This window comes from Typopeltis vanoorti, chromosome 2, assembly GCF_054136105.1.
Source record: "Typopeltis vanoorti isolate ZY-2024b chromosome 2, IOZ_Tvanoo_1.0, whole genome shotgun sequence".
In the NCBI taxonomy this organism is placed as follows: Eukaryota; Metazoa; Arthropoda; class Arachnida; order Uropygi; family Thelyphonidae; genus Typopeltis; species Typopeltis vanoorti.
This window is the reverse complement of record NC_143550.1, coordinates 52,210,062-52,230,143: the sequence shown is the minus strand read 5'-3', so window position 1 is coordinate 52,230,143 and position 20,082 is coordinate 52,210,062. Positions and strand designations below refer to the sequence as shown.

The 20,082-nt window shown below is 34.3% G+C and overlaps 1 protein-coding gene across 1 annotated transcript in view; it reads left to right on the top strand.

The window, feature by feature from the left end:
* Positions 1–18,570, top strand: part of LOC150109009 (uncharacterized) — a 168,847-nt gene extending 150,277 nt beyond the window's left edge. Inside the window, exon 3 of the mRNA XM_090401456.1 lies at positions 18,476–18,570. Within this exon, the coding sequence (XP_090257582.1) occupies positions 18,476–18,570 (95 nt within the window). The remainder of the gene's footprint in view (positions 1–18,475) is intronic.
* The last annotated feature ends 1,512 nt before the right edge of the window (positions 18,571–20,082 follow it).

The window sequence follows — 20,082 nt, the reverse complement described above, 5'->3', positions numbered from 1 at the left end:
GAAGCATTTCTTGATTTTGTTCAAAAATTTTAATAAATATGGGAGATGTCTAAATTCGCGGGCATTTATATTTTTATTTAATAAAAGTAAGTATTGTTTTAAAGTTTTTATTGAACTTAAAATGTCAATTAAATTTTTATCTCTGCCTTGTAACTCTAAATTTAAATTGCTTAATTTCGAAATACAGAAATCTACTAAAAATGATAAGTGTAACAACCATCTTTTATCACTCAATTGTGGATAAATATCTCCTTTTTCATTAAGAAAATTTTTTATATCGTTAATTAATACAAGGCATCTTTCTAAAAATTGACTTCTGCTGAACCATCGAACATTATTGTACAACAGAAGGTCTCTATCATTATCTGCCTGTAATTTAAATAACCGCCGTTGCAGGGCTTTTCCTCGAACAGAAGTTACAATTTTAAATGTAATATCCAAAACATCTTTTGTGTTTAATCTTTTACTACACAGTACTTGTTGGTGAATAATACAGCGGTACGTTAAAAAATCTGAATATTTGTCATCGTTTTTACATAATGAAATGAAGCCTGATTTATTACCTATCATTTCAGGAGCACCATCAGTAGTAATAGACACAAGTTTAAAAAGAGGAAGTTTGTGTTGTTTCACAAATTCATCAAATGCCGAAAAAATGTCTTCTCCCCTAGTCCTTCCCAATAATGGTATAATTTTCAAAAGTTCTTCTTTACTTGAATAATCTTGAAATACCATTAACTGAGCAATATCAGTGAAGTCGTTTGATTCATCAAATTGTAATGAAAACGCCACACACTGGTGAATGTCTGACATTAACCTGGCCTGGAAACTTTTCTCCGGCAATTGGAACTCTTCCTTTCGGCAATTTGAAATCTTGTCTGCGGCCTAGAAGTAGTCACTCTCTAGCGACGTCTCGAACCAAGCAGCTCCTTTCTGGAAGCGGGAAACTCCTCTCTCAAGCAACGTGGATCCGGGCAGTCTGACGTGGATCTGACGGCGACTCTGGACCGGGCTGCCTCCTCTCTGACACCAATTCTGGAACCGGGACCCCTTCTGCTTGCTTCAGTCCCTTTTTATTACGCCTCCTCTGAGACCTCGCATGAAGTTTGGCAACCCCCAAAGAATCGGTATGAGTCTTTCATCTCAAGTTCGGCACGCCTTTTGTTCTCCTCCGCTTTCTTTTGATTGTAAGTTTCCGGCCATCGGAAAGTTGTTTGAACTCTTTCTGACTGACTTCGGAGATGTTTACACTTAGAGCCTGCAAGCCTTTCTCATACATACAAGTTTCAATAACAATCTTTCTAATGCCGCCATGTACAGCTTCGGCGACAAAAACATTGCCTTTGTTTTTAACACTCTAACATATTCTTAGTAAAGCAGTATATACAGTTAGCTTCAAAAGAGTTATTTACAAAAACATCTAATACAAATATACTAAGACAAACAAAGTTTATTTTTTTACAATATTCACTTGGGACTTAACCTAAGTAAAAAATCAATGTAATGTGCTTTGGAATATTTAATATTTAAACTACAATCGGGTTTTTACACTTTGCTTATAATCGTATTCACTCTGCTCGCTGTTTGACTGCCACTGATCCAAATTAATTCATTTACCCGGATTTATAAGAAAATTACTGATTTGATAATTTTAACGAAAAATAAATAAACAATAGCAATACACTTAAAGCGAATTAAAAATAATACAATATAATGATAATAAAATATTATGTTTTCAGTTTTAATTTAATTTGTAAGTAAGGAGGAATACACAAGAGATCGACCAAAAATCGCTCCGCGATCGACAGGTTGAACACCCCTGTCATAGGGCTTTGGGAGTAAAGTCTGCTAGAAAAAGAGGTGGCAGGACTGCAGCTGCTCTTTCTGGACAGAATTAATAAGACAAACACGAACATCCATGCTCATAGTGGGATGCGAACGCATAGCCTGTTGGTTGAACAGCAGGTATGTTGGTGCTAAACGTGGCTTCGAATGTCGTCTTTATTAGAGTTTTTCAACTGAAGAGAAGTTAGCCGATATCAGGGCTAAAGAAAATTCACCATTAGCATGGCGACTGCTTTTGTCCAGGTTAGGATGTTCCACTCTTAGAACACCTTAAAATACAACTCTTCACTCACAGCGCACAGTGATGACAGTTTCCTGGATACTGTTCCTCTTAATCGATACCCTGTCAAACTCAGTCAAATCATCTCCATTGCCCATGTTGCTCAGCAACATTAAAATGAACAGTACTTCACGCATACATATTCCACCTCTTCTGTATCTTGTATATTAGTTTCCATCGTGATACGAGTGCTGTCTTTTGGGATGGAATGGCTGACTGTGAAAGCATAGTTCTAATATTTTGACTGGACTGGGTGCATGCGATAATTTCAAATATCACTAATACGTATTATAAATATGCAAAAAATATGAGAAATAAAACTGATCTCAGTTAATTTTCGATGTTTTTTGAGAAGAGGACCGAAAACGTTCAGTACTCTTTCCATATTTATCTTAACTAGAAGCGAATCACTTTGTACTGCCTTAATAGTGGTTGCGTCATCTTTTGTCTTCAATGTATTTTCTGAGTTCGAAGCAGTCGAAATTGAAATGCTAAGTTTACTTCTGCAGTACTTAAATCACCTTCTAAATATCAGCTTCTTTCAAAAGATATCAGAATGCTGATGAAATATTAATGTCTGACGTCCCGTTTTATTTTTATATCAATTATGTAACTCGAGAGGTTTTCCGGAATTTTAGCAAAACAACTTGTGTTGTATTATTTTGTTTTTTCTTTTTCATCCACAGTTATATCGCTTCTTTATCTAGAATCTAGATAATCAATTACTATTTTAATATTTTAGAAATTTTCACAAAGAACGTACTTTTATAAAAAAACAAGGGGTTTCTGATGATATTAAATAACATTGATCACTTAATTGATCAATGACACTTTACGTAATATTCTGCATAATTTTCCTTTTAGTTTATTAATTAATTTGCCTAGGGATATAGTCGGTAATAAATAAAATTTGAATTTGGTTTTTCAGATGGATGTCCACAATAGAAATCCACAGCTTGTGTACATGTTCGTTTTATTTTTAAATTGCATGTCATCATTCTAAACATGATATTGTATGTTATAAAGAGCTGTGTCTGAGAACACATAGCTCTAAAATTCCTTTCTGAACTTTATTGGAATGATTGGGAATTGTATACGGTATGGATATATGAGATATAAAGTTTGCAAGATTCTTAATTAAATTTGAAAGAATAGTACTTTATAAAGAACTAGTAGAGAAATACCAAGTTTACGATCTGCGTAAACAAAATAAATATGCTGATTAAACGTCTGTTTCTGTTAATTAGGCTAGTTCGTATTTAACATCTGAATAAGTGCTTTCCCCCTCATCCCTGAATGGTAGTCATTAACGAATTGTCCTTTTCCGTATTTGAAATGAATTTTTTGTGCGTGAAAGGTGTATAAAAAGTGAGTAACTTCTGTTTTGGGCTCTAGAGGACCGAAAATGCTCTCTTTGTTCAGTTAATTAGATTATATTATATAATGCGCTTCTGTTTTTAATATGCTACATCGCATGTGATATTAGGAATGTGCACTAGGGAAATGAAGAGCAAATTTAAAAGGTAAGTAGATTTTCTGGTAGTCTCATCTGTTCATCTGTTTACAAATAAAAACTTAAATAATGATAAATAAACAGTCATTTGATTAAAATGGACTTTTTGATGCCGATTAATATATCAACTTAATGAACATGAAAATATCTCATCACAATTAAAGTTTTTTGCTAAGGTTGCTAATGCTTTAGTGGTTATTGAATTACAGATACATAATATCTCTTTAGAGACGTTTTTATACGAACCTATACGATTAAAACATTTAATGCTGACTTATCGAAATGACATATCTGCTGGTTGTTAGACAAACTCACGTGATGAGCGAGACTTTTTTCGTGACATGATTCGGTTTGAAATTAAGAATTTGGTTTTTCGAGTTAAAATTAAAATTAAAGTTAAAATTCCAGTTAGCCGGACTGTTTGGCCGAGTGGTTAGCGTGTTCGCTTTTCAGCCAAGAGGCCGTGGGTTCGAATCCTGTCATAGGCATGGATGTTTGTGATTGTCCTACAAACTTAGCGTGGAAAGGGAATCTGCGACCCTACCACTTATTCTAGCAGAAGACATCATTGCCAAAACCAGGTGAGGTACGGCAATGACCCTACAGCGTCTGCGAACGTCAAATGTGAAAATTTTTAAAAAAAAAATAATTAAAATTATGATGTTATAAAAATAGTACTGCTCTCTTTACAGATATTGTACTATAATTTGATATATCTGCGACTTGCATGCATTTGAAGGATGAATGTTGAACCACTCTTTCTGTCTGTCTCTCTTTCGTGTACACGTTTCTAAGTATGAATATTGATATGTGTTCTGAATGGACTACTATTATTGTACAACATGGTAAATACGTATGCATATTTATTCCCAAAAGTTTTGCAAAGTTAACGTACGCTGTTTTGAACGTGCAATGATGAGACTCCAGTTATCGGCTGACACGTGTGTATAGTATAGTATATTGCTGGAGACATCCGAGAATAAATCACTTATCGCCAACTTTTACAGCATTCTTGGCTCCTTATTCTTATCCATTCGTACTTAAACTTGCATTTCGGAAACATTCTCCCCCCCCCCTCTCTCTCTCTCTCTCTCTCTGTCTAATGCTCCATGCTTCGCTACACTTTATACACTAACCCCCCACCTCTTGACGTTACATTTTCAACTTATCTCGAGACTCAGAATGTGGATCCACTATTGCCATCTGCACTATTCCTGTCTGTATAAGTGCGAGTAGCATATTCCAGGCCGCCGTGATAAGATAGGAGACCAAGAGGGATGTTATAATGTCAATTCGGGGGGGGGGGTAACTCCTCCTCCGTGTATGGTTATTAGTTTGCTTTAATGCAAAATTTTATACTGCTTGTGATGCACTTGTGCTTTACTATCAAATTTCCTTCCGTCTCTCTCCATCTCATACCTCTGATATCGCGTTCATCTCAAAATATTTGAATATCACGTCTAAACATCTAAAAAGCTTCCTACTTTTTTTTATTGGTATTCCCCAGCATCGTTATTTTCTTACTGAGGTTGAGCATTACAGTGCTTATTTTGATTAAGATAAGCTTAGTACTTTATATGTATAATAATACTATTTAAGAAATTGCTAAAAATTCTCTCTGCCACAAAATTGTGAATTTTTATTATTATTACTTTTTCCTGTAAGGCTTTGTACAGTTATTATTATTGAGCAGTTTATAGTACTTTAACTTATACAAAAGAAATTGAAATTTCCCTAAACTGGATAAAACTATAATTACATTTACAAACTACTGAAGGTTTAGACAATATTTAACGAGTAAAATCCATTTTATATAACTAGAAAAATATTAATTTATAACTTCGTTTTGCATACATAAAAACAAGGCATATTAAAAAAAGCTATTATAATATTTTAAATTCACAATTATTTTAGTTAGAATAGCCGGTTTTAAAATCTGTGACTGTATTTGTCAATTAGATTTTAAGTGATTTTGTGCTCCCTGCAATTACTAAAAATCTACAAGGAAATCCACAGTTATGATCCATTTCTAGAAACGTTATTTTAATGTAATTCTCTTTCCCGATAGATTGCAAACCTGTCGTAGATTTTGTTCCATGGGTAGATATGAGTTAGATAATCCAGAATATCCGCTAGACACCAAACATGATGTTTGATCAAACCAATTCAGACCTTCCTTGGATTGGTTTAATAGAACATTTTAGTGCTTTCCTTTCATAAAACGCGCCACACTAATACTTCTTTTTCTCTTTCTCAGTCTTACAGTTTTACAGTGCCCGTTGTTGTCATTAATGAAAAGATATCCATAACGAACATGAAGATACGTATGTAAAGCAATATAAAAAGCAAAATCTTTTATTAAAGAAACTCCATGACATTATACATTGAAGAAATAATCTAATGGTCTTTAATTATCTTTCTTGTTTTTATCGGAAGTACAATAAACTCATTTCTGTGGGGTGTCGCTGCACACCATTTCCGAAGAAAGCAACGGTTAATTGTATGTGCCTCTTATCAATAAAGCTATTCTTTGTAGTTCTGTTAGCATGGTTAGTTTCCCTCTTATATAATGTAAAAATCTAAAACACGGATTTTGTATTTGTGACATGGTATATCCATATTTTCATGAGACTATAAAAGATGAATCAACAGGATAAAATCTAGCAATGTTTTTCACATTTTTACATGAAAAATCAGAACATTAAAAATACCGTGTTTGTTTTAGACTAGAAATATAGACTGTTCAAATTTCATAGACTACTGTATTTTCATTTATAGTAGTTGATCCACTAAATATAATAGATTCAAAAATTCTTAGTAGCTTGAAAATATTTTATAATAAGCAAACATTTCACGGAAGTACTGTTTCTGCATAGTTTAGAAACTTTTTCGTATAATTTACATATACAGTACTTTGAAAAAAAGTTTGAATTTTTTTATTTATTTCTCACTATTTGTGTGTGTGTGTGTGTGTGTGAGAGAGAGAGAGAGAGAGAGAGAGAGAGAGAGAGAGAGAAGGATGAAGTGAATACTGCGTGTATAATACTGAGTTCTATGTTTCGTATTTTTCATTTATATATAGCATATTTCTTTTTTAATTTATTTTGAACAAAAACTTAATTTTATTTAACAACTAGAAAATACATCTTTCAAATTGCATATAAATCAGTGTAGCATACTTGAATAAAATATTTTATCTCCAATTGGTACTGACAGCAGTATATCATTCTGAAAAAATCCATTTCAGATCGAAGCGGAAATTAATTCTAAGAAAATTACAAAACAGTATCAGTATACCTCTTTACTTATTTTTTCCATTCAAAGTGTATTCTTTGACCTTTGGTATAATTAAACAGATAATATGTTATATACAGAGAAAGACATTTTAATTGCTTGTTAATGGATTCACTACTGAAAGTGTGATCCATTTTCCTCTGGTGAGAATCTATCTTTCTTACAAACTGTGTTTCTTCTCTTCAATCCATCTCTTTGACTTTAAAAATCTGAAGACTTTTTCATTTCGAAGAACGTAATTTAATCCATTCATCCGAAAGAAACTTGTCACAGATGAATAATCCTTTCGTTCAAGATGTCGAGATCTGCACCTGATCATCCATCAAGAGCATCAGTGCAGATTACAGTTGTTACTAGAAGTCCGCATGATTCTTTAATCTGCATTCCGCTGAAAGAACGTCGCTCAGTTGTGCAGGTTTCAGCTACATCAGACTGTCTCTCACATTCACCCACAGATTGGGGAAAAATTCTCATTTCATGTATTTTTAGCATGATTAGCGTGAATATAACATCAACGGATAATGCAGTTTCCTTTGCAAATATTGTATTTTCCATTATTATTATGCAAATTGGTATCATTATACGGTCTCAATTACAAACTCAGAAGACGAACTAAAATGAAGGTTGCGTCTAAGGGATCCTTTTATACTTCGGCATTTATGCTACCATCTTATAAAGTCACTAAATTAGCAGAATAACAAAAGTATCTCAGGTGGATTCTGACCATTCTCAGAGCAGTGTATAATGCTATTTGTGATTACGAATTAAATGTTGTTCTCTTGTTTTCATTAAATATCTGATTAACATGACCCTTTTTTTTTAACATGAACAGTTTTTATGTCTGTCTTTCGAGGAATAGTTTGATGAAGTAACTTATTCTGTCTTTCCTCGTTTTTATGCATTATCATAGAAGAAATGAATCATTGTCGGTAACAAGGAATGCGTTATCCGATGCTATTTCTTTAATGCTTTGTTTTCTCTATCGTTCATTTAACCTCTGCATTGGTTCTCCCTGCTCATGAAAAGTGATCTATTAATCGCTCCTTTAAAAATTCTTAACAGTTTCAGGAACTATTAATCTTTGAATGTTCGGTTTGTTTATTTAATCTGAAAGGAATTATCCCACTCATTAATCTAGCTTTGGTAGAGTAAGTTGTCAGCTGATCATAGATGACAGAATCAATGAGAGAATGATTAATAGTAACCGAAGAACGCAACGGTAAGTGGAGTAATCAAATAGGAACGACTGCTGTTGAGTAAAATAAAATGGAATGATTACGCATTCACTCTGCGATATAAGGTAAACAGAAATTCTGGGTGCCAGACAAAATGCATTAAATCATCCATTTGTAAAGTTCAATTAGTAGTAGTGCTAATACTTGAAGCGTAAAGATTTATCCCCTTTCAAAATAAATCTTTATGCTTTGCTGAAACGAATGAAAGGAATTCATAAATTTTTATAAAGGAATTAGATTTCATTTACGAAGGATATTACATCCAGTTAAGGCTAGAAAGGATAGATTTGTCATTCCTTTGGAATAATATGCCGTTTTAATTTGTATTTATGTACCAATTTTGCCAATCCTAGGGAACAGTAATTATAGAACAAGATGGCTTCCCGTTGTCTTCTTTCTCCAGTATGTCATTAGACATGTGAGTTCAGGAGGCCATTTTACCTGTTTTGAAGGATGAAAAACACGAGTTTCTAGGTGCTAAACCCTCCGTTTTCGTACGAGATAGGCTAACTCACCTTTGATTTAAAACTCTCGATAGAGGTTCTTCGCGATGGGTGAAAGACCGGATTCAAATCCAGGTCTTTCACCCATCGAAACCAATGAGCTATGGAGGCTTTTATTTTTTGAACTCATCTTATGGGTTATTTCGGAATAGTTAAAGTAGCAACTTTTTAAAATTGTTTTTATGTTAATTCTATCAAACGTTTTTCCATAATCGATAAAGGCAGCGTATGTTTTTAAATTCTCTTTTCGATAAAGTAAGAATCTCTTCGAAATCTATTTTATTATTCATATAATTCCTTCTCATAATTTTATTTTATTGTTTCTTTAACTCCCACCGATATATATTCTAACGTGGATTTGATAAATATTCTGTTACAGTTGTTATAATCTTCTTTATTTCCATCTTTTTATAAATAGGTATTACTAACGCTTTCCTAGAAGTAATACATTCCGAGACGTTCTGTTCACTCTTTGAATTCATTTGTGTATATAATTATCTTTTGTTTGCATAGTTGATTCTTGTTGCATTTGTAAAATTTCTGAGCTTTTTTTCTTATTCAGTTTAATGTATCCTGCTGTTCTTCTGAAAAGCCTAATTTCTGCTGATGTTTTTCTTTGTTGTTGTATAATAAGAAATTTTACAAGATCCACAACAATAACCAACTTTACGAATAAAAGCTAATTATAGAAACATTGGAATTCATCCTGTGAATCATTAATTAATGATTAATGCTATTAATCATTAATTAATAGAATTAATCGAAAGGAAAAAGGAGAAAAAATAAATAGAGAAAGCCCTTTAAAGATATGGTGTGAGACCAGAATAATCCACTTGGCTTAATAACGTGAAAGCATTAGTTGTCGTTGTCTTCCTTTCACGTCATTAAGCCAAGTGGATTATTTTGATAGCAGTGTACTAATAGGTACATTGCTAAAAAATAAATATTCCCACTTTTTAAGCACTAATATTTATTTTCTAGAGGGTTAACAAACATGGAAAACATACTGATAAATACCTTGCTTATTGTTGAGATATGAAGTGGCTTGAAAAACTGACCAGGTCTGATCTTCATAGTTTAAATAATTTTTAAAAAAGTTTAGTTTAATTTAGTTATTATCGTACGTAGTTTTGTTTTCAACATGGGGAGGGGACATTATAGACCGACCGAGGTGGCATTCGTTTTTCCTTTTAAGGTATATTACTCCAATATGTGCAAGGTGACGGTGCAATGTTGTGAATCAGCTCGTGGAAATCCACTAATGTTTGTTCCTATACATTTTACAGAGAAATTTGTAATCATAAACCAGAAATGGACACGCGGATACCTAAAAATGATATTCATATATTTTTCTCCAAGTTCTAGAGTAAAATGTATTCTCAGATGAGATTTGATTCAAGTAGACGACAAAAGTACTCAATTCTTTCGCAACGCATATTTTGTTCAAATTATGAATATATTGTCATACATAGTGGCACAACCACTTTTGGTTATACATGGTATCCCAAAGTTCACGCAAGATTTAAATTTAGCGCCATTTGTGCGGTAAAGTGTTGCCAACGAGAAAAAAAAGACAGCGTGACAGCTGACAGTTCAGGGTTATTAAAAATGACCACACACACAGCGAAGAGAGTTCTTTGAATGGATTATGGAACAATAACAAGTGGATGCTTATTTTTCGAACAAAATCATCTTCAGCAATGAGGCTCATTTTCATCTTGATGGCTTCGTTAATCGACAAAATTGTCGCATTTGGGGTTCAGAAAATCCACGGGTGATAGTTGAGAAACAAATGCATCCACAACGTGTCACTGTTTGGTGCGGATTTTGGGCTGGAGGCATCATCGGTCCATTCTTCTTCGAAAATGCAGCTGGTAAGGCAATAACAGTTAATGGTGCTCGCTATCACGACATGATAATCCAGTTTTTTGTGCCTGAATTGCAAGATATGGATGTGGACGACATGTGGTTTCAACAAGACGGTGCCACATACCATACATCCCGAGAAACAATTCAATTACTGCATGAGTCATTTCCTGGTCGTGGAATTTCCCGTTTTGGTGATCAGAATTGGCCGCCCAGATCATGTGACTTAACGCCGTTGGACTTTTTTCTTTGGAGTTTTTTGACGTCTAAGGTTTATGCCAACAAGCCCGCGACCACCCACGCCTTGAAGGAGGAAATTGAGCGCTGTATCAACGAAATTCAGCCACATTTATGCAAAACGGTCATGGAAAATTTCGACCAAAGAGTGCGCATGTGCCAGCAAAGCCGTGGAGGCCATTTACCCGATATGCTATTCCATGCATAACCCTATACTGTATACTTTATGAATCAATAAGAAATTACAATTTTTAATTAAAAACCTGTGTTTTCTATCAAAATTACATCTTACGTGAATTTTGGGACACCCTGTATATAATAATTTGATAGAATATCTGTGAAATGTTTCCATGTACGGAGTGGGAAACCATGGAGAAGCTGTAGGCCTCACAACGAGGCTTTCGTTTTTCATTTTCATATTTTTCCATCAAGTAGTTCAGGTAGTGTTTATTAAAGAATCTTACGGCGTGATTGATTTTTCAATTCTATCAAACATTTTTCTGTTTCTCTCCAGCGTTTACGTATTTGTTTGTTTGTGTGTGTGTGTGTGTGTGTGTGTGTGTGTGTGTGTGTGTGTGTGTGTGTGTGTGTGTGTGTGTGTGTGTGTGTGTGTGTGTGTGTATGTGAGAGAGAGAGAGAGAGAGAGAGAGAGAGAGAGAGAGCAGTATCACCTATTATTGTAATGGTGGAAATGTATTATTCACTGAATTGTAAAGAGAAATTTTCACTTGTGGAGAGAGAGAGAAACACTTTAGTTTAGTGATCTTCACTCGTCATACCCAATCACATTGCCGATAATGTGAACAGGCATTTGATATCAAAATCCTGTTCTGCAAACTTTTTGTTAGTAGTGCTGTATAGTTCGCATGTAAACGGAAGTTTCTAACTTATATATTCTAAAAATATCCTTGTTGTAGAGAGAGAGAGAAGGAGTGAGGACAGATGCCGTTGAGAAAAGTGAAGCGGCGAGATGTTTACTGTTACACATATAGAAAAAAAAAGAAACTTTCCGTTCCGTTCACGTGAAAGCTGTACGAAAATTTAAGTCTTATCTCAATCTTAGTATGTCGGTCACGTTGCCATGGTAACACGTTACTTTGTTCCATTTGAGGTTATCCAAGGCTTTCGTTTTTCTATGAGTCTTCTATTACTGAGCCATGGTTAACGGTAAAGGTTGTCACTTCTAAGGCAGTAAACGACTGGTCAGTGGTCTTAGATGTAAATCCGAGTTAATGCAGTACTTCCTTTATTCTTCTTTGGGCATTGGCCCTCTCTCTCTCTCTCTCTCTCTCTCTCTCTCTCTCTCTCTCTCTCTCTCTCTCTCTCACACACACACATGAGAGAGAGAGAGAGACTGTGAGGCGTTCAGGTTTTTTGAGTGAGATTTTAGAGATTGAGAGGATGGAACCAGCAGTTGCATAAACTTGTCCTATCCACTAAGCCTTACTTAGTGGCTTAGTTCTAGGACTGCCTACTCACAACATACGTAGCATGTGTATATTCAAAAAAAAAAAAAAAACCTCGGATAAATCCTCTCGCTGGAATCTAATAGAAGCTCTTAGGCTTATATAAAGTTATACGTAAAACGTTAAAAATAGAAGCGTCTCGAAATGCAATCTTGCCGAAATATCCGCTACCGCAGAAGAAATTTGAATACTTACGCGATAAAAATTTAACATTCCTTTGAATTATGTAAAATTCCAGGAGGAAAACCCTGCCTCCTCCATATGAGATGGACTAACTAACGTTCATTTGAAAATCTATAGAAAAATCTTCGCATCTTAAACAGAATTCCAGCCCACATCTTTACAACTGATGGATAAATATCACGTGACCTCTGCCACTGGTTGCTGACAAATGTATTCACGGAAGTAATAAGCGGAATATAGTTATTCTCAGCTAGAGTTTATCACCCTCCATGCGATTCCCTATTAATAAATAATCTAAGCAATTCATAAAGAAATCTAAAATTGTCTAATAGACTATAACCGTGAGCGCACCTCTGTTTAACTATTGCGGAACTCTCTCTCGAATAGCTTGTTCTATCTGATCCGATAGATGGTCAATCGAGCGAATGAGATTTAATAAATGGATAGGATGGTAATGTACGGTACCGGCCTGCTCATTCCCTGAAACAGTCATATATAATTCCTTCATGCATCTGGTATCACGTGTGGTTCATGATAACCCCTGAGCAGAGAAGTATGCACGTAGTCGGCAATAGCAGTGTCAAATATTGGCTTTGAGCTGCTGCCTCTGCTGCTATCAGATGGATACTTCTACTGGTAACATGCCCCATGAAAGCACTCACTAAACTATCATCATCAATTTGCACTCTTGCTTTCATACACAACAGTTTATTGATTCATGCGGTTCTTTTGTCACTATACCATGGTCCTGCTAGTGGAACAACTAGAACCGCATGACTTATTTCTGCTAGTGTTTACTGCTCATCATGCTTTTTTTCCTTTTTGATATGAATGGAATTCACTGAAAGAAGTCATTTTAATGCCATATCCCATCTGTGGCAGACTGGCGTTCTTTCCAATATACTTTGCGGACAAAGAAATATGTAGGTAGGTGCACTTCAACAATAGTTGAAGTGCACCCACCTACATATTTCTGACTCGCCTACACGATTCCTCTAACTTTATGTTAGACTCTTACATTAACAAGTTATCTCCGCCCACAGGGTTCCTTCCCGTTGGCTGGATGATTTTTTGATTGTATGACCATACTCCACAGTAAATGCTGTTGTGTATAAACGCATTTCAGCTGTGTCCAGCCTTTTTGTAATACTTGCACCGGTACGTCTGGCGCCTACTATTCATACTGCGTTGACAGTCACTTAGTGCTGTTAGCTCATTATTGCATTCAGTTGTTCATTGTCTCCGTTGCTTACCTGCTTTTTATAAAAGCTAGGCTGGAATGAACAAGTGATAATGTCCTCAACAAAGTACTATATTCTATGGATTAAAAAAGAGGGATATATTAAGGGCACGATAAATTTTGCATCACAAACGTGTACCGCTTTATCTTTCTTTTATATTATTCTTTTAATATTCTAAGTAAGTATCCATCATTTTGTTTCTTCGAATTGATCTGCATTTATTCGTGATAATAGCCACTTCAGTATTCAGTTCGTCCTGTTATTCATACGTCCAACCGGCTATTTTGATGCTATACTTTAAATGAAGGATTTTTGTAATTTATCTTTCACTTACAGAAATGCTTTCATGTGATGCTCTTCTCTTTATTCATAAACGACTTTGTCTGTTTCATGTCCGTTACGAAAGAGACGATCCCTTTGTTTGGAAAGACTTGGATTCATATCTCTTCTTAAATTCTTAACCACTCTCATACCAATGTGGTAATGTCTGTCTGTTATTGCTATCCATTCATCTCGTCAGTGAAACAGGTGGACAAATGAGCATCAGTATTGTCTATTCACAGCAAATTTTATAACCCAATTTTCATTTAGCATCATTTGTTATTTCTATAAACTGTTTCATCTTGTATACGTAATGTGATTATCTGAATGTATGATATCAATAGTTTTACGACGTTATCAAAACCCACTGAACACGAAACACGTTCTAAAATCGTCATAAGCAGTGCATCCCAAAGAATGCTGTTCTACAGATTTTTGCATTGCTTTTTGAATTAATATTTCCATTATTGTTTTCCTTCTCAAAGCTAAAGATATTATTTATGTTTGCTTTATCAGTATTTAATCCATTTTGTAAAAGCTTTGTAACACTAAGTAGCAACGACATATGCCTTAAATTTAGTAATCTGCTAGTACAATTCCTGGAGCTATTAGGCTTTTCCAAGTATACGATGAAATAGTTTTGCTTTCCTTGAAAACTCTTGGATATATTTTTCCATTTAATTCACTTCTACTTCAGTTGATTCGTAAGCATTAATATTCTTTCGGTAATAGTAAGATCTTCTGATATGAATGGTATTTATATGTTTATATGCTGCTCCCATAAAGTTCCCCCTACGTTATTGTGTCGGAACTGTAAAAGCCCTTCATCTTTAGCAAATGCAGAGAAAATCAATAATTTATTTTGAGAATGAATACAATCATCTATTTTATGGACACCAATACGCTATGAAATGTTTGAAATTAACTGGTACCTAGGACTGTAATTCTTAATTTTGTCATAGCTTGCTGACTTGAGTCGCTTATTAGATAGCGTCACCTTTATGCGCTGCCAACGGTTCTAGGATAGGTTCGAATTCGAAGCTGTAAACTTTTGGTTCTATAGGATAGATGTGGATTTTGCGAAAGTCTGTATAATATATGATTTTGACCTTCTGATGTTTCAGTGGAGACTTGAAGTGGCACGAAAATAAACATGCTTAATTTCTAGAGTAGGTTTCATAATTCTTGCTAGGCTATCTTTTCTAATTTCTCTTCCCAGTGCAGTATAACTTTTCATGAATGGAATTTCATATAAAAAAGTGCCATACCAGGATATTAACACTAATTACGTACAATTAGTAGTGTAATTTTTTTTTAAATTATAATCTATTCAAATATAATTCGCATACTTACATACTTAATACATTTTGTGCCGTCTTTTTAATTCAGGATCAACCATTTGCATGTGCCGGCTTCATTAGTCTTCACATACTGGTCTCTCTCTCTCTCTCTCTCTCGCTCGCTCGCTTTCAGCCTAAGATGAGTTAGCCTGTCTGAGAGGAAAAAACCTTATTTTTTCCTCTCAGATATTGGGGTCTTTCATTCAATAGGCACATAGGTCAGCGAACACAGTTGACAGACAATACACTGACAATATAGCCTTAATCTTCAGATTCAATTTGAAACAACTGCAACTCCCTTTTCCCTTTCGTATACATATATTACCTTTTTTGTGGTTGATATTCCATCCTATAGGAATGTTCTTTTTCAGTAAACTATATTTATAGAAATAATGTCTTCCTTCCTATATTCTTTTATTTTCATATTCTTTGATCTTTTCATTCCAGCAAGAAATATGTTCTAATATGTAAATTATTATATGATACAGTTTTGTAACCTTTTCGCATTATTTAATTGAGTTTGAATGAGCATTAATTTATGAAAGATCTACTGTTCTTTATTTATTTTTAATGTTTTTATTCAACATTCATTATAATTCCTTAAATTTATTTATTTGTTCATTTATGTCTGCCTTGTAGATCGATGTAATAATCTTTAAGGAAACCTCAAATTTTTCAGTGATATTTAGGGTTATAAAAGTAAATATTTTATAACCAAGATATTAGTATTATGTTTTTGAGCTGCCAACAAATATAGCATTATTTATCATCCTCTTTTTCATCGTTTGTGCAAATTAATAGTTGCAACGCCAGTTGAGGATGGTGTTGCAATATCTTTTAATTAAAACTGCAGAGTAATATTCTGTTTCGTATTTTGGAAGTATTACTTCCAAAGTAGTACATGCAATTTTTTATCTTTTATATATATATATATATATATATACTGTATATTTCATATATGTCATCATTTCGGTTGGGTGTGTTGTCGTGGCTTATGCAACCCGCGCTACAAAAAATTCACGTCAACTTGACCGTATGATTACATTTTTATCGATGTATAAAAGTTTTAAGAGTGTATAACACATTAGTGCTCATCTTAATTGTCTAATGCAATTAATTGTAGGATAACTTTGAATACTTTAATTTATCAATTAATTGTAGGATAACTTTGAATACTTTAATTTATCAATTAATTGTAACCAAATCTACGCATAGTGGGGGAGGGGAGCAACGTGTTTGTTTTAAGATACTGTATATTAGAAAACAACAATGAAAGAGAATGCTATATTTGGATTACTCAAAGATGTAAAATTTGTAAGAGAAAGATGAGGCTTACCTTTTTCGACTACAATGCTGTTTTCCATTGTAAATACGGGCAAAAAGTTATAAGTTTATCGAAACTTTATATATTAAACTTGTCTCTTGTCTATAGTATATATAAAAACTTGCCTACCACGTCAGGTGATGCATGCAAAATAGATGAAACTCAGAAAACAAAAATTCAGAAAACAACATGCTATTTTTTTTTCGAATAAAAAATCATGTTTATTTAAGCTTCCTATAATAGTACAATATGTTGAATAATCATATATGTAACCTAAGAGCAACAGCTCATCCAGTTTACGATACGCATAAAGTTACAAAAATTTTGTAATGCATCTTCATTATATACACATATGTACATTCATATAATATACATATTACATATTATTATAATATAATTACATAATAAAATAGCAGATAAAATAAAATTTCATCATACAGAGAAAGTTGCATAACAATTAATTAGGAACAAACTAAAACAAAGCAGTTAAATAGCATTTAAATTTTACGTTTTACACATAAGACTGGATCTTTGAATACAAACATGCTAAAAACCAATAATTTATACAATTATTTTGAACACAGCTTCCTCATTTCTGTGGGAAAATAAATACTCTTTGATTAGAGTTTTGTATTTGTTTGGGTTAGTTTCATTTCTTATTGTTAAAGGTAATGTGTTGAATACTTTTGGCGCTAAATAAGTATAATGTTTGTGTATATTGCTTCTTTATTTCCTTTAGGAACTAAATATTTTAGGCCCTTATGTCTACTAAGGAATGTATCTTGTTTGATATTTACGTATTCGTCGTCGTTTTTTATGAATAATAGTACCCTATAGACGTATAAATATCTAAGGGGTAGTATGTTTATATGGTGTATTTATTACACATTGCAGTATCCTTATATTTGTTTCTAGTTATGATTTTAATTACTTTATTCTGAGTCGAGACTAAAGGTTTCAGAGTAGTGCGATAGATTCCTCCTAAACTTAATATACCATATTGTAGTGTGCTTTGAATCCAGGCATAATATAATATTTTTAGCATATTTAAATTTAAGAATCTATTTAGGTCGTAAAGTCTGTTTAACATAATCCTCGGACAATAACATATTGTCTCAGAGCTCACTGTGCCTCGCTTTCTGAGAAATTTAAAACTACTAGAACGCTAAGAATTTGACCGGCTGCGCCATCTGTACAACTTTTCAAAGGGCTCAAAGGCGTATGTATTTTGAACGCACATCCGAGCTATTAACGCGAATGTGATGCAATGTTTATGATTCAAGTGTCCTCTTCATGAAGCATTAGTATATTGTGTTATTGTGTTTACTTTTAGGACTTACGCGAATTCTGGAAACAATTTAAGGAAGTCTTTAACAGGAATAAATGTAAAAATATAATACCTGTGCTATTGCTATTCCGTGGATGAGCACCGCACATCTAGCACACCCTGAATATTTGCCCCTCATATATATATAAAACTAATAAATATTAAAATAGATTATAAAAACATTAATCTACATTCGGTACTGATGTATTATAAGTTTATAACCTTGAACCATGGGTGAGCGGAAGTCGACCTGTTGGCTGCGACAAGCCGTTGGATCTAAACCGAAAGGCACAGTTGACGATCACGATCACTCAGATATGTGTATGAGCTTCTGCTGATAGACGACTTAATAATCCAAATAATGAATATTGTGTCAACTATCTGAAGTTTGTTTATTTCCTATTTCCTCATCGTTCTAGTAATCAGAATTTTGCAAGTCAGTGTCACAAACTCAAGATATTTATTAAGATATAAACAGTTCTTTTCTGTTTATTCACTAGCCTTAAAAATGGACTATTCAGAAGAACAGAATTGTTTAGAACTATTTTTAGATGATGTGACCTTTGTTGTCGTTGTGGTCGACACAAGAGACTAGGAAAGTCTGAAACATCTGCTGCCTCAAGTCTGTTTTGGAAAGTCGATGTACGTTGACTCTTCTTAGGAAAACATTTCAAAAGGCGATAATTATAATCAGAGTTTTGTATATGGGGATAATCTGTTAATTCTTTATGAATAAGTTATGCATTTTAGTCTATTCTTAGCACCACAGGCGTATGAATGAGTAAACAACACATGCCCTTCGCTTTAATCGCTCGATAAACCAACATTTCTTATAGTTTTAAGAAGCGAATGCACTGAGATATCTTCTTTGAACTGCAAGAAGCGCTCTTAATAAGTGTAGTTTTAGTTTTAATTATTTATTTTGCTGAAAGAATTGCAGATTACAGAACCAAAAAGTAATAATTAAGTACAAGGTGGCCATAATTAAACTTCCCTTATTCAGTGTCGTATGTAGCTCTATCTAACTATCGGAATGTCATCAAATTTGGTAGGAAGACTAATCAATACTTTAGAAGAAGGATTCCGCGAAAAAAATGTTCGAAAAGTCGCCAATAGGAGAGATATGGCGCTCAGGAAGGCAACAATGTGCATAAACGAAGTTAGATACCTGTTTTACTTGCATCATAAGAGCTATAAAGTAAAGGGATAACTTCACAAACGTATTCCTGTTGATAGTCGTGTTCAACATACTCCTCACTTTTCTTTATCGCACGTTACTTGTAAAGTTATTTTACCTTAACTAGTGCATTGCATTACCCGCTCTTTGTGAGTTTAGAACCCGCTAGAACTTACGTCAAGATCCCATGTCAGCTAACGCAGTTCGATCGATGATTCGGAAGTTTGAAGAAACAGGATCTTTGGAAATTCGACATGGCAGGAAACGAAAACTAGTGCCACCACGGGTAATTGAAGAAGTTGCCATCGCGATTGTCGACAGATCACACGAAAATGTTGCTGGTAGTAGCAGCGACAATTCGATATGCCTTATTTCACGGTACGGAAAGTCTTAGGCAAAATTACGTTTTATCCATACAAGATCAGCTGCGTACAGCAGCTGCTATACGATGATTATGATAAGCGACAGTCATTTGCTCTGACGTTTCTGATCAGGTTGGAAGTCGACGATGCTTGGCCTCGGAAAATTCTGTGGTAAAATGAGGCGCATTTTTTATCTGAACGGACTGTAAACACTCAAGATTGGCGAATTTGGGCTGTGGAATCATCCCATGCCCTCCAGAAGTCCTCATTACATATACCGAAAATTACTGTTTGGTGTTGCTTCAAAGGAGATTTTATAATAAGCCCATTCCTTTTTTGAGGATGTCGCTCCAACGGGACCAGTAATTTGTTCCATTACCGCATGGAAACATTGCGATATGCTGAACAGTTTCTTCATTCTGCAACTTTAGCAACGACGATGGAGCACCTCCCCGCAACGCACGACCGGTACAGCAGCTTCTACGGCATCACTTCACAGAATATAGAGTGATTAGTCACTTCTTTCCAGTTGCATGGCCACCCTTGCTCCCCTGATATTACTCCATGC